Source organism: Castor canadensis, chromosome 7 (genome assembly GCF_047511655.1).
Source record: "Castor canadensis chromosome 7, mCasCan1.hap1v2, whole genome shotgun sequence".
Lineage (NCBI taxonomy): Eukaryota > Metazoa > Chordata > Mammalia > Rodentia > Castoridae > Castor > Castor canadensis.
In genome coordinates, this window is record NC_133392.1 from 62,057,709 (window position 1) to 62,070,452 (window position 12,744).

A 12,744-nucleotide genomic window follows, 5' to 3' on the forward strand; every position below is an offset into this window, starting at 1 on the left:
GATCTGTACATCCCAGACAGGGGTTGTCACCGTGAACCGACCCCTGGACCGTGAGCGGATCCCACAGTACAAGCTGACCATTTCTGTGAAGGACAACCCGGAGAACCCTCGCATAGCCAGGAGGGTGAGGCCAGAGGGCACTGTGGGTGCAGGGGGAAGCTGGGAGTACAGAGAGTATACCATCCTTCCCAAGGGTGGCAGGCTTAGAAACCTTGGAATAAGCAAGTGCTGGGTTCAAATCCTTCCGCTACCTATCCATAGGTGCATGACTTTGGCAAAATAACTTCTTCCAGCCTCCATTTCTTTTGAAAAATGAAAGTCATACCCACCCAAAGTTGTAAAGAGGATGAAGTTCTCAGCACAGTGCCTGGCCAGTACCCAAACCGCGGGTACTTGGGGACACAGTCAGCTGTGCATGTTCCCAGTACTTCATGCAATCACACCCACATTCTGAGAATGTGAAAGAGCTGCATTGTCCTTCAAAAGCCACCCAGACAAACCCTTTACTGAAAGGTGCCCATATTACCTGGCAAACGGTCCCTTCCAGGTTGGGGTTGGCTCTCTTTGCCTGCCCCTAAGGTTAGGGGCAGAGACCTGGCCAGGAGTCATTGGGCCTCATTCCTCTCAGCTTTACTCCAGACTGACTAAGCTTAACTGAGACACTGGTCTCTCAGGGCCTCAGTTTCCCCACCCGTGCAGCCAGAGGAGCCTTCAGGCTGGAGGTGTCATTTGCCATTGCCTCTCTCACTTGGTGTTCCTCTGCTTCCTCCCTCTCCCCCTCCTCTTTCCTGCCTCCTCCCCTCCTCCCTTGGCCAGGACTTTGGAGGGGTCATCCTGAGAAGCAGCAGCACTGAGTGGTGGGTGCAGGGAGTCTGAGGGCATGACTTACTGCCACGTGTCTTTGAACCAGAGGTCATTCCTGCTTTAGGTGCCTTGAATCCCACCTCTCGGAAATGGTGCTCAGCTCAGCCAAGGGGCCCTGGGAGGGTATGTGGTCGGAGAGGTATGAAGTACAGCACTGTGTGAGAGTTTGGATGAACTCCACCAACATCAGGCAGGATCTGAAAACCATGTCTTGCCTTCCTGCCTGAAGTCTTCCCTCACCAGGAGGTAGAATACAGTTAAATACCCTCACTGAGACCTTCACACCACCACCAGGAAAGAGTGAAAACCCCATTTGCAATTGGGGGTATTGTGCAATGGTAGAGCACTTGCACAAGGCCCTGGGTTTGATCCCTAGCACCACCGAAAAAATACCCATTTGTCAGACTGGAAAACTGAGGATCAGGTGGGGTTGGGGAATGACTTGCCCAAGGTCACCCAGAGAGCTGCTAGCAGAGCAGGGCTTCAACCCAGGTCTCTGGACCCCTGGTGTGGGCTTTTTCAATCATCCACCTCTGTTCCCAACTCTGCTACCTCCGCCCTCCTCCCACTGGGGCGCTTGGCTAGAGCCCCCTGTCTGCCCCTCACAGGATTTTGACTTGCTCGTGGTCTCTCTAGTGGATGAAAATGACAACCACCCCCTCTTCACTAAGGGCACCTACCAGGCAGAGGTGATGGAGAACTCTCCCGCAGGTAGGTGCCAGGCTCACCCAGGGGCTCCTGTCATAGCCAAGCATGGCCAGGGCCTTAAGTGCTGAGGACGTCCTGTGTGCTTGGTAGCGTAGCTGGACATAGAACCTCAGTAGATGCAGAATGGTCGGGGCGGGGAGGGCATGGATCACAGCTCCAAGGGCTGCTGGGTTGGAGCTGCCAGGTCTTCTAGAGGCCGCTGAAGAGGTGACAGTTCTCCTTGGAAGGGATAGCTAGTCATTAGTCCCCAGTGGTCTCAGAGCAGCCCCACTGAACCTCAGGAGTGCATTTAAGGCAGGACTACCCAGGATTGGGGTGAGCCCCCCCACCGCTACTCCCCCAGCTCTGTGAGATAGAAGCTCTAAGGAACCTCTGCAATCAGAAGTGGGGGATTGAGGGCCCGGGGTGACCAGTGTAGCCATTGCCCCACACACCTGAGCCAGTCAGCCTTGTCTTGCTTCAGAGAGACACAATCTACCCTTTGATGTGCCCCTAGGGTACCCTCACTCCTCTCCAGCCTTCCCAGCCCCCGAGCTCAGATACCAAGTCCAAAGAGATGAGCTAAGATACTGCTGTCTCTAGCTGAGTGTCCCCTCTACATGGACTTGGCTCTAAAATCTGTCTGTGCCCATGCCATGTTCACGTGTGTGCTGGTGCATATCCACATTGAGACATACGTGTAGGCTTATGCATGTGCACAGACACACATGGGTACATATGTGCCCACACGATGTGCTTGTGCACACATGCATGACATGTGGACCCGGAGGCAGACAAGCACACAACCAGGGGAGTCCCAGGCTTGCATGTACTCCTGTGTACACACTTTCATGGCCACAGGAACACAGAAGCCCACACACCACCTGTGGGTTCCCAGCCATGTGTGGTCAGACCCTGTAGATAGAGCATTGTGTACACACCTGTGGACAGGCAGGGCCCACACATGGGGAAGGGACACCAGAGAGCCCCCGGACCCTCCCGTGGAGTGGCCAGCCTCAAAGGCTGCTGGGAAGCAGGCGTGGCTCCAGGCGGGCCAGAGGGGCTTGCTCACCACTCTTGTGTTTTCTCCCCAGCAGGGCTTTGAGGCCGCTCCCAGGCATCTGCGTTCAGTCTGCTAAGGCTGCCGCAGGCCCGACCCTGGGGCCTCCCCACCCCGTCCGCCTCACCTCCCTCCTCTCTCATCCATCGTCAGCCATGGCTCACGGGGACAGGGCCAGGGAGGGGGGAGGGCGGGGACCACGTTGGCCTGCAGTGACTCCTCTCCTCCTGGCCCAGGGACCCCTCTCACAGTGCTCAATGGGCCCATCCTGGCCCTGGATGCAGATGAAGCTGTGTATGCCGTAGTCACCTACCACCTGCTGGGCACCCAGAGCGGCCTCTTTGACATTGACAACAGCACAGGTGAGGAGTCCGTTCTGAGGTGGGACTGGCTCCACTGCTAGGCCTAGGGCTTCTTGTCAGCATGGAAACCAAGCTCTCCATGGGGCCCCCATTCTTCATAGTTCACGTTCCCATACTGCTGCTAGATTAGGCCACCCAGGGACCAGGTGGGAGGACCCAGGAGGAAGCTTGGAGGTGACCCAAAAGACCCACCACTGTCCAAATTCTCAGCCTAAGAGGAGAGCCCTGACACACTGCTGTCAACTCCCATGCCTGGACCAGAGTTTCAGTCTCCTGGTTTGCCACAAGTAGTCACAGCAGCTTTCCTGTCCCCCACCCAGACCAGCAACCCTCCAGAGAACATGTCACATGAGTCTGGTCCTGGGCAGAAGGCCAGTCTAGTGACGGGCGCCAAAGGGAAGCCCATTTCTCAGTGGAACAGGGGGTCACTCTTCCCTGGGAGGACTCAAAGACCACAAAGGGTACCCATGAAGGGACAGCGACAGGGGACACATGGGCCCTCCCTAAACATGGGCAGCCAGACCTTCAGGGAAGAAAGTCACTGTGCCACTTTCTTTGCTCCTCTTTGCTCTCTGTTCCCTTGTGCCCCACCTCTTCCTCTGCCTTCACCGTTTTGGCCTCCCTGTCTTTCTACTGGACATTTCTTCCTTTTCATCTCCCCGGCTGGTGGCATGGAGTGCCAGGTGTGGTGACTGTAAGGTCAGGTGTCATCATTGATCGAGAGGCCTTCTCACCCCCTATCCTGGAGCTGCTGCTGCTGGCTGAGGACATTGGGCTGCTCAATGGCACAGCCCAACTGCTCGTCACCATCCTGGATGACAATGACAACTGGCCTACCTTCAGTCCCGCTGCCCTCACTGTCCACCTGCTAGAGAATTGCCCTCCAGGTAATAAGGGCCAGACCTCAGACCATGTCCCCTGCACCTACCAAGAGCTGTGGGTTGGGGGTAGAGTCCCACGTGGATGCAGGATTCTCTTCCGGGGAAAGAGAGCTGGGCTTCCAGCACTGGAGTGGAAGTGGAGTCCAGACCCCTGCTCCCTTCTCTGAGCCTCAGTGAGCTGTGTGCAAAACGAGATGATTTGATATGTTCCATCCATGTTCCTAGACAGAAAGTCTATTTTAAAAATCAAAATCAGTGTGATTCCAATCAGAACCAAAATTTAATTTGGGGGTAAATGTTCTAAAGATTATCTGAAAAAAATAAGAAAATTTTGAAACATAAAACCAGGTGGGGTGGAGCATGTCTGTAATCCCAGCATTTGGGAGGCTGAAGCAGGAAGATTGAAAGTTTGAGTCCAACCTGAGCTACATAGCAAGACCCTGTCTCATATTTTTTTTTGAAACATAAGTATAATAAAGCCAGATTTGCCTTACCAGTTATTATATTACAAAGCTACAGTACCTAAAACTATGTCATCTCAGCATAAAACTGGAGTGAAGTAACCCAGAAACAAATCCTGGTAAATTAAAGACTATGATGTTATGTGATTAGGAAACAAACCAATAGGAAGAACTACTTAGTAAGCAAAAGAGTCTACTTAATACAATCTATTAGATTAGATTATTATATAATCTGCATGTAATCTAATTAGATAACCTAATATTTAGTGTAGATTCTTACCCCATAGTAGACACCAAAACAAAATTCAGAGACAGTCTAAAGAAAATGTAAAAGTAGAAAACACCAAAAAATGAAAAGAAAATTAGGTGGATGTTTATCTGATTTGTGGTTAAGAAGTTTCTATGCTTAAAAGAAACAGAAGCACTCATTTAAAAATATTGAATTTTAGCCTGCTCATTTAAAAATATTGAATTTTAGCCTGCTGTTGGTGGCTCACACCTGCAATCCTAGCTACTTAGGAGGCTAAGATCAAGAAGATTGTGGTTCAAGGCCAGCTTGAGCAAAAAGTTTGCAAGACCCGCCCCCACCCCTTCCCCTGCACCCTCCATCTCAATGGAAAAAACTTGGTGTGGTAGCATGTGCCTATCATCTCAGAGACAATAGGATACATAAAATAGGATTGCTGTCCAGGCTGGCCTGGGGGAAAAAAAACAAGATCCTATCTCCAGAATAACCAAAGCAAAAAGGGCTAGAGGCATGGCTCAAGTGGTAGAGCTCCTGCCTAGCAAGCATGAAGTCCTGAGTTCAAATGCTAGTACCACTAAAAAAGAAAAAAATTGAAACTTCTTTACACCTCCATCAAACATTTATAACCAATTCTGAAAGGTAAACAACAAACTGAGAAAAAGATACTTGCCATAAGTTGTTAGCTTTCCATTACCATGAGAAAATACCTGAGGTAGTCCACTTTAATGAACCTCTTAGGTTTTCTTTGGTTCATACCTTTGGAAATTTCACCCCCTGGTCAATTGGTTCCATTGCTTTTGGGCCTGTGGTGAGGCAGAATTTCATGGCAGGAACACATGGTGGAGCAAACTGCTTACCTCATGGTGGTAAGGAAGCAAAAAGAAGGAAAGACCAGGGTCCTAATAACTCCTGCAAGTGCAGTAGGCCTGCAAGGGCAAGTGCCATATGCCAGACGATTTCCAAAAGTAGGCCCTACCTCTTAAAGGTTCCACTACCTCCCAGCAGCACCATGGCTGCTTTAATACTTGGGTCTTTGGAGGACACTTATCCAAACCTTAGCAATTATCATAATTATACAATAATTTGTAAAAATTGACAGAAGAATGGGCAAAGACAAAAGAGATAATTTGCAGAAGACACAACTGAATGTCAAATTATAAAATATTGTTTAATCAAAAAGTGTTAAGTAGGACTAGAGGCATGGTTTAAGTGGTAGAGCACCTGCCTAGCAAGGGAGAAGCCCTGAGTTCCAATCCCAGTACTATCCCCCCCAAAAGTAAAATACCATTTTTCTATAAAGTTACAAACATGAAAATTCTGAAAAGATAAATCCTGATAAGGCTGTGATGAAAAGAGGCCACTGACAAAGGTGTCTTGGCACAGTCTTTCTGGAAGAGACTGCAGTGCTCAGCTGCTCCGTGGTCCCTCCCCCACAGGCTTCTCAGTCCTTCAGGTCACGGCCACAGATGAGGACAGTGGCCTCAATGGGGAGCTGGTCTACCGAATAGAAGCCGGGGCTCAGGACCGTTTCCTCATCCATCCGGTCACCGGGGTCATCCGTGTGGGCAATGCCACCATTGACAGGGAAGAACAGGAGTCCTACAGGCTGACAGTGGTAGCCACTGACCGGGGCACTGTGCCCCTCTCGGGCACAGCTCTTATCACCATCCTGATTGATGACATCAATGACTCCCGGCCTGAGTTCCTCAACCCCATCCAGACAGTGAGTGTGCTGGAGTCTGCTCAACCAGGCACTGTCATTGCCGATGTTACTGCCACAGACCTTGACCTCAACCCAAAGCTGGAATACCACATCACTGGCATCGTGGCCAAGGATGACACTGACCGCCTGGTGCCCGGCCAGGAGGACGCCTTTGCTGTGAATATCAACACAGGTACAAGGGCCAACTGTCCTCCACCCCTCTCTCCTAACCCTGCCCAGAGTCCTCCCTGCTTCCTCCCTCCCTCCCTCCCCCTCTCCCTCTGTTCTCTTCTCCTTTGTACCCTCTCCTTTACTGACACATATCCATCCCTCTGTCTTCCTTCTCTCCCCTATTCCTCCCTCTCTCCTTTTCCTTCCTCCCTTGACCAGCACCTCTAGCCTTCTGGCTCCTTCACACTACAGAGTTGCATGGGAGTGACCATCTCACCACACTCATGCCAGCATTCTGTATTATAGAATTTTCATGTTTGCATTTTAAAGCAAAAACAATACCTTGTCTTACTATGCATTTCTTTAATAACTAGTCAAGCAAATACTTCATGTATTTATTGGCCATTTAAATTGTCTATTTTATTTATAACCTCAATGATTTTCTTAAAATAATGATTTTCATCAAACCATGAACTGTGGTTTAACTTTCACAATTTATGCAGCTTATTGTAATTTTAATGGTTTTACTATTTTTCAAAAAGTTCCGTGTTTTTGATCCTCTGGGGATTTTTGGGAAGGGACATGATGGGTCTTACGTGGGAGGCCCAGAGGAGAGACAGAAGAATTAATGTGACCGAGACAAAATGCTAAATATTGCTGTTAGTTTTTCTGCTTGCGTTTTGTTTTGTTTTGTTTTGTTTGAGACAGGGCCTCCCTACGTAGCCTAAGCAGGTCTCATATTCTCAATCCTGCCTCCACCAGCCAAGTGCTGGGATTATAGGTATCCACCACCACACCCTGCTAAAAGCATTGTTATTCAGAGAAATGTATAGTAAAACAGCATTGAGATATCAGCTTTCTATATGTGACTAGCAGACATTAGGGTGCTGAACAGAGTTAACACTGGTGACAATGTGGGGACACTGGAACTCTCATGCACTGCTATAGGAGCTGAGACAAATTCCACCATCAGATAGCAATGCAGTACACAGTACACTCAGACCAGACCCTGGAACCAGCAATTCTCCTTTCTAGTATATGTTCCAAAGAAATTCTAAGGATAATACAGGGCTGCCTGAGAGGGTTCACTGCAGCATTACCTGCAGCGGTGGAGGTTGAAGGCCATTCAGGTGTCCACTTCTGGGAGGCTGGAGATTAAAAGGTAGAGAGTGTGCACCTGGTGACTACCAGACAGCAGTTAAAAGCCATAGACTAGACACAAACACATCAGTGTGGGTGGGCCTTAAAAAATAAATATAGGAAAGAGCAAGAAATAGGATGACATTTATTATAAATGTCATTGTGACATTATAAAGAATAAATGTTTTTCAGAAATACTTTTAAATTTTAAAAATGCACAGTTTTTTTTTTTTTTTGGTTGGGTTGGTGCTTGAACTCAGGGCTTCATGTTTGCAAAGCAGGTTCTCTACTGCTTAAGACACTCCTCCAGTCCATTTTGTTCTAATTATTTTTAGAGATGGGGTCTCTCAAACTATTTGCCCAGGCTGGCCTTGAACTGAGATCCTCCAGTTCTCAGCCTCCCAAGTACCTAGGATTACAGGCATGAGTCACTGGCACCCTGGCAAAAATTCACTTTGATACTTAACAATAATTGTCTAAGGGGAGAAGGGAAGGGAAGAGGAATAAGGGAATAAAAGGGAGTTGAATACAAACAACAGGGGAGGTGACAAGCATCATTTGGTCCATGCAGTGAACTAAGGAAGAAGATTAACTCCATCTGCACTGGGGTCCAAAGGAGAACAGAAGAAAGAAAAACCATGAGCCATAAATGTTGGGTAGAGTCAGCCATGCCCAGGGTTAGCAGAATTCCTGGCCATGCTGGTTGATCAGGACCATGGAGAGCTACTCCGTGCCCTTCTCCTCTAGGCTGTGAGGAAGCCTCCACCATTTATTCTGTTCTTCCTGCCTCCCACTGACCCTTTTCTCTCTATTTTCCTTTCCAGTGTCTTCTCTGTACCTCTTCCTCACACTCTCCCACGCATCTTCCTCACCTTCCCTCCCTTTCTTGCCAGAGCCTCAAGTTCTGAGCTTCCTACTCTAACTAGGATCCCACTTGCTGGTGTCCTCGCCTTCTGCCTGCCCCTCCTACCCTAGCCAGTTCTGAGCCCACCACCCCCCATCCCCTGCTCTGTCCCTCCCTGCTGCACCCTGAACTAACCAATGTTAACCCTCTTCTCTCTTCCTCACGGCTGACAGGCCCACAGGTTTGAGCTCTGTTTCTGTCACGTCCCACCTCATCTCCTCTCTGTTTCACCCCATTGCCTTCCTCCATGCCCATGCACCCCATCCTCCCACCTTGTGGGGCCGGCACAGGCCGTGCCCAGCCTTTGCAGACTGAACGCAGCTGCCCTCTCCCCATCCTCGCTCCCCAGCCCGGGGGACGGGGAGCGAGAGTAGGAAGAGGAGGAGGAGGAGGAGGCAGCGGCCCAGGGTAAGTGAGCGCCCATGGCTGGGGACCTGTGAAGGACAGAAGCCTAGCAGGGATCTGCTGAGGGGAAGGGCATCCTAAGAGCCCAGTGCCTGAGAGGGAGAGGAGATCTCACCCTAGGGTGAATAAGGGGATGCAAGGAGGAGCCACCAAGCCTTCAGCAGGCAGGAAGAAAAAAACCTCAGCAAAGCCAGCCTTGAGATCAGCCAATAGGTCTGCCCAGCCCACACCCAAGCTTCTGAAGGGTTCCCTTCTAGAGGGAGCAGGCAGAGACTAGACTGGGAAGCAGTGGGTAGAAGAGAAGGAAGCTGTGTGCCAGTACAGCACAGGACCAATGTTCCTATCCTGCAGTCAGCCTTGTGTCACATTCCACTTGATTAAGACAAAGAAATAGATCTGGGGTACCCAGCCTGTCCCACCAGTGTGGCTGCCCCTTGAGGCTTCCAGCTACCATGCTCTCCCTAGAATACAAGCATTTAAAAATTTGTGTTTGAAAAAAGAAAATAAGACTTACCATCATAGCCATTCTGAAGTGTATATTTCAGTAGCGTTAGCACATTCATGTTATCATGGACTAAAAGCAGTTTTTAGACAAAAATCACATAGCGCCTTCTGTGTACCAGGCAGGTACACTGTAGATGGAATCTCATTTAATTTTTCTAGTCCTCAAAAGAGCACTGTGGGTATGTACCATACTGTTCCCCTTTTATAAATGAGAAAACAGAAGTACAGAGAGGTTAGGTACCTTGCCCAAGGTCACCTGGCCAGTAAGTGTTGGTGAGGTCAGCATGATGTGTGTCCCAGCTTATGCAAATGGCTGTGGGCCCATTCCAGCCATAAGACCCAGGGTTCATTGGTGACCACTGCCTTCCATGGGGATTGGGAGGTGGACCACGAACTCCCCTGGGAGGCCCAGATTTTAGGGAGTTCCCCTCAAGCTGAATTTGACCTGATCTGGCCTACAGGGTCTGTAATGGTGAAGTCCCCCCTGAACCGGGAGCTGGTTGCTACCTATGAGGTCACTCTCTCGGTAATTGACAATGCCAGTGACCTACCAGAGCGTTCCGTCAGCGTGCCAAATGGTAAGGTTCCCCTGCTGGCTTTTCTTATTGGTCACTCAGAGCTACTCAGGGTCGGGGGATGGAGATCCAGGAGCAGTCACAGACCTGGTCCTGAGGAGGGAGTACCAAGACTCAGCCCCAAGGCTCCGGGGAGCCAGGCTGTACATGGAAGTTGGCAGCCACAGTGAGGCTTAGGGCAGTTGTGTGACCCAAATTGTGTGTGTGATCTGAGCAGAAAGAGGCTTGGTGAGGCCTGGGAGGGGATTGAGAAAGGAGGGCTGGCAGAGGCAAAGGTCGGAATGCAGCTGTCAGGACTGGTAACTAGGGCGTGTCTCGGTTGTGAGGCAGGAACCTCCTGATCTGATAGGAAGCCACAAGGCCAGCACAGAGGAGGCAAAGAGCAAGGGAAGGTGACTCAAGGCCACAGACACTGCATGGGGGAGCTGGCGCAATGATAGAGAAGAGAACCATCGGCCTGCAGCCTGGGCCTGCTGGAGACTGGATTGGGTGGGCAGGGTAGGGGTGGAGTAAAATGGTGGGTACGACAGTGGCTGGGATGAAAAGTTGGACCTGGCAGACACTGGCTGCTTATCTTCACAGCCCAAAAGCCCAGGTTTTCCAGGGGAAGGACAGACTTGGTCATCTCTTACGTGTCCCGAGCTCCGAAAGTAATGGGCCCAGGCTAGTTATGTAGAGCAAACAACTCAGGCAAGATAGAGAAAGCTGGATCAGGGAAGGGTCTCGAAGGTCATGTTAGTCCTATTTCACTGAATGGCTTAGGCGTAGGAAGAGCCAAGGCCTCCACCAAGGCCGCCCAGCCCAGCCAATTAGTAGAATCCAAGTCCCTTCGTCTTATGGAAGGCCAATGACCAATCCAAAGGAAAGGGTCACATGTCACAGCAGAGGGTTGATTCATGGAGTCCTGGGAGGATGGTGAGATGCTGCTATCCTCTGGACTTGACTGAGGCTTAGGAAGACCTGGCTGGCCACACTGGTGCCCCCTTCCTTTCTCCTCCCACACAGCCAAGCTGACGGTCAACATCCTAGATGTCAACGACAATACACCCCAGTTCAAGCCCTTCGGGATCACCTATTACACAGAGCGGATCCTAGAGGGTGCCACCCCGGGCACCACGCTTATCGCTGTGGCAGCTGTGGACCCTGACAAGGGCCTCAATGGGCTGATTACCTACACCCTGCTGGACCTCACACCCCCAGGCTATGTCCAGCTGGAAGACCCCTCAGCGGGTAGGTAGGAAATCTGCCAGAGAAGGTTGAGGGACATATGTGTGTGTGTCTCAGCTGGACCATAGCCTGCTTCCTACCTTCCAGTGGAGCCTCATCCCAGCCCTGCAGTGGGCTGGGCCAAATCCAGGAGGGCTGACATTCTGTTCACTTCCGGATGCCCAGAGTAGAGGAAAGGACAAAGCACCTAATGTTTGTCGGGATGGGAGTCCCCAGATATTTTGCTGGAACACTGGCATACCCCACCACCATCTCCACTACCCACGCTCCTGTGATTAGCATCTCTTGGGATTGGGGAAGGCAGGGGGAGGTCCTGGGCTTGCTGATACTCACCCCAGTGCTGTGGGAAGCTTTCTCGCTTCTCTAGTAAGGACAACTGGACACCAGTCCCTCTGATCTGCCACGGGGCAGTGCTGCCTGCTACTCTCTTCCTTAAAGGGCCACATGTGGCTCTCAGAGCCTCTGGGTCTTCCTCCTCAGACTTCAGAGAGCTGCTACAAGTTAGGAGTGGCCAGAATGGTAGTGGATACCTCTGTGTCTCAGGGAAGGTCATTGCCAACCGGACAGTGGACTATGAGGAGGTGCACTGGCTCAACTTTACAGTGAGGGCCTCCGACAATGGGTCCCCACCCCGGGCAGCTGAGATCCCTGTCTACCTGGAGATTGTGGACGTCAATGACAACAATCCCATCTTTGATCAGCCCTTCTATCAGGTGGGTGGCCCAGCCAACAGGCTGGGCAGGACCTGTGCCTAGTCCTGTGCATCTTCAACCCTCCAGCCTCTAAGCCTCCTGAGGTCCCCAGCCCATGTGCAAATTACTGCCCTGAGTCCCCTGCATCTGTGTGTTCCTTGGGCAGAGCATGGGTTTCAGGGCTGACCCTGGCCTACTCTCTCTGCAGGAGTCTGTCTTGGAGGATGTGCCTATGGGCACAGTCATCCTGACAGTCACTGCAACTGATGCCGACTCAGGCAACTTTGCCCTCATCGAGTACAGCCTTGGTGATGGGGAGGGCAAGTTCGCCATCAACCCCGCCACGGTAAGTGGGCAATGGTGGGAAGGCCCAGGATCACAGGCTGAGAAGCCACCATAAGTAATGCAGTTGTCCCACTCTTTCTGGGTCCTGCTACCTGGACATCTGTAGCCTCAGAGGTTCTTTAGCCAAGTCTGAAAACTTCCCAGGGTTGTACATGCCCTCTAGTCTATGGCCTGCCTGTCCCAGCACACATGAGAGGAAGTGGCCATTGGAGATATAGCAATTAGTAGAAAGAGAAGGCATTCTTCTTTTGGAGCTTATATTCAAGTAGGGGAGTAAAAGATTTGCACTGTAGTTCCAATCTATTAGTATTAACATTTTTCTTTTTGGATAATAAAGTCTTATCCAAAGTCCAGAGAGGCTGGTCAACAGGGCCTTCCCTAGTTGCTGGATCTGGAAGTGGACTTTATTCCCCACTGCCTCTCTCTTCCCGGATCCCCCAGTACCCTACCCTTCAATGGGGTTCACTTCTGAGCGATCAGATTTGTCTTGCTGCCTGACATTACGAGCAGCAATTAT

General features: G+C 50.7%; 1 protein-coding gene across 4 annotated transcripts in view; it reads left to right on the forward strand.

Annotated features, from left to right (window-relative positions):
- The window catches only part of Cdh23 (cadherin related 23), a 382,861-nt gene that overhangs the window by 357,848 nt on the left and 12,269 nt on the right, over positions 1–12,744 (forward strand). For all 4 annotated transcript variants that reach the window (XM_074079082.1, XM_074079081.1, XM_074079079.1 and 1 more), the window contains 9 exons: positions 17–124; positions 1,473–1,575; positions 2,848–2,973; positions 3,657–3,860; positions 5,999–6,457; positions 9,850–9,966; positions 10,969–11,193; positions 11,734–11,903; positions 12,091–12,228. In XM_074079082.1, the coding sequence (XP_073935183.1) occupies positions 17–124; positions 1,473–1,575; positions 2,848–2,973; positions 3,657–3,860; positions 5,999–6,457; positions 9,850–9,966; positions 10,969–11,193; positions 11,734–11,903; positions 12,091–12,228 (1,650 nt within the window). The remainder of the gene's footprint in view (positions 1–16; positions 125–1,472; positions 1,576–2,847; positions 2,974–3,656; positions 3,861–5,998; positions 6,458–9,849; positions 9,967–10,968; positions 11,194–11,733; positions 11,904–12,090; positions 12,229–12,744) is intronic.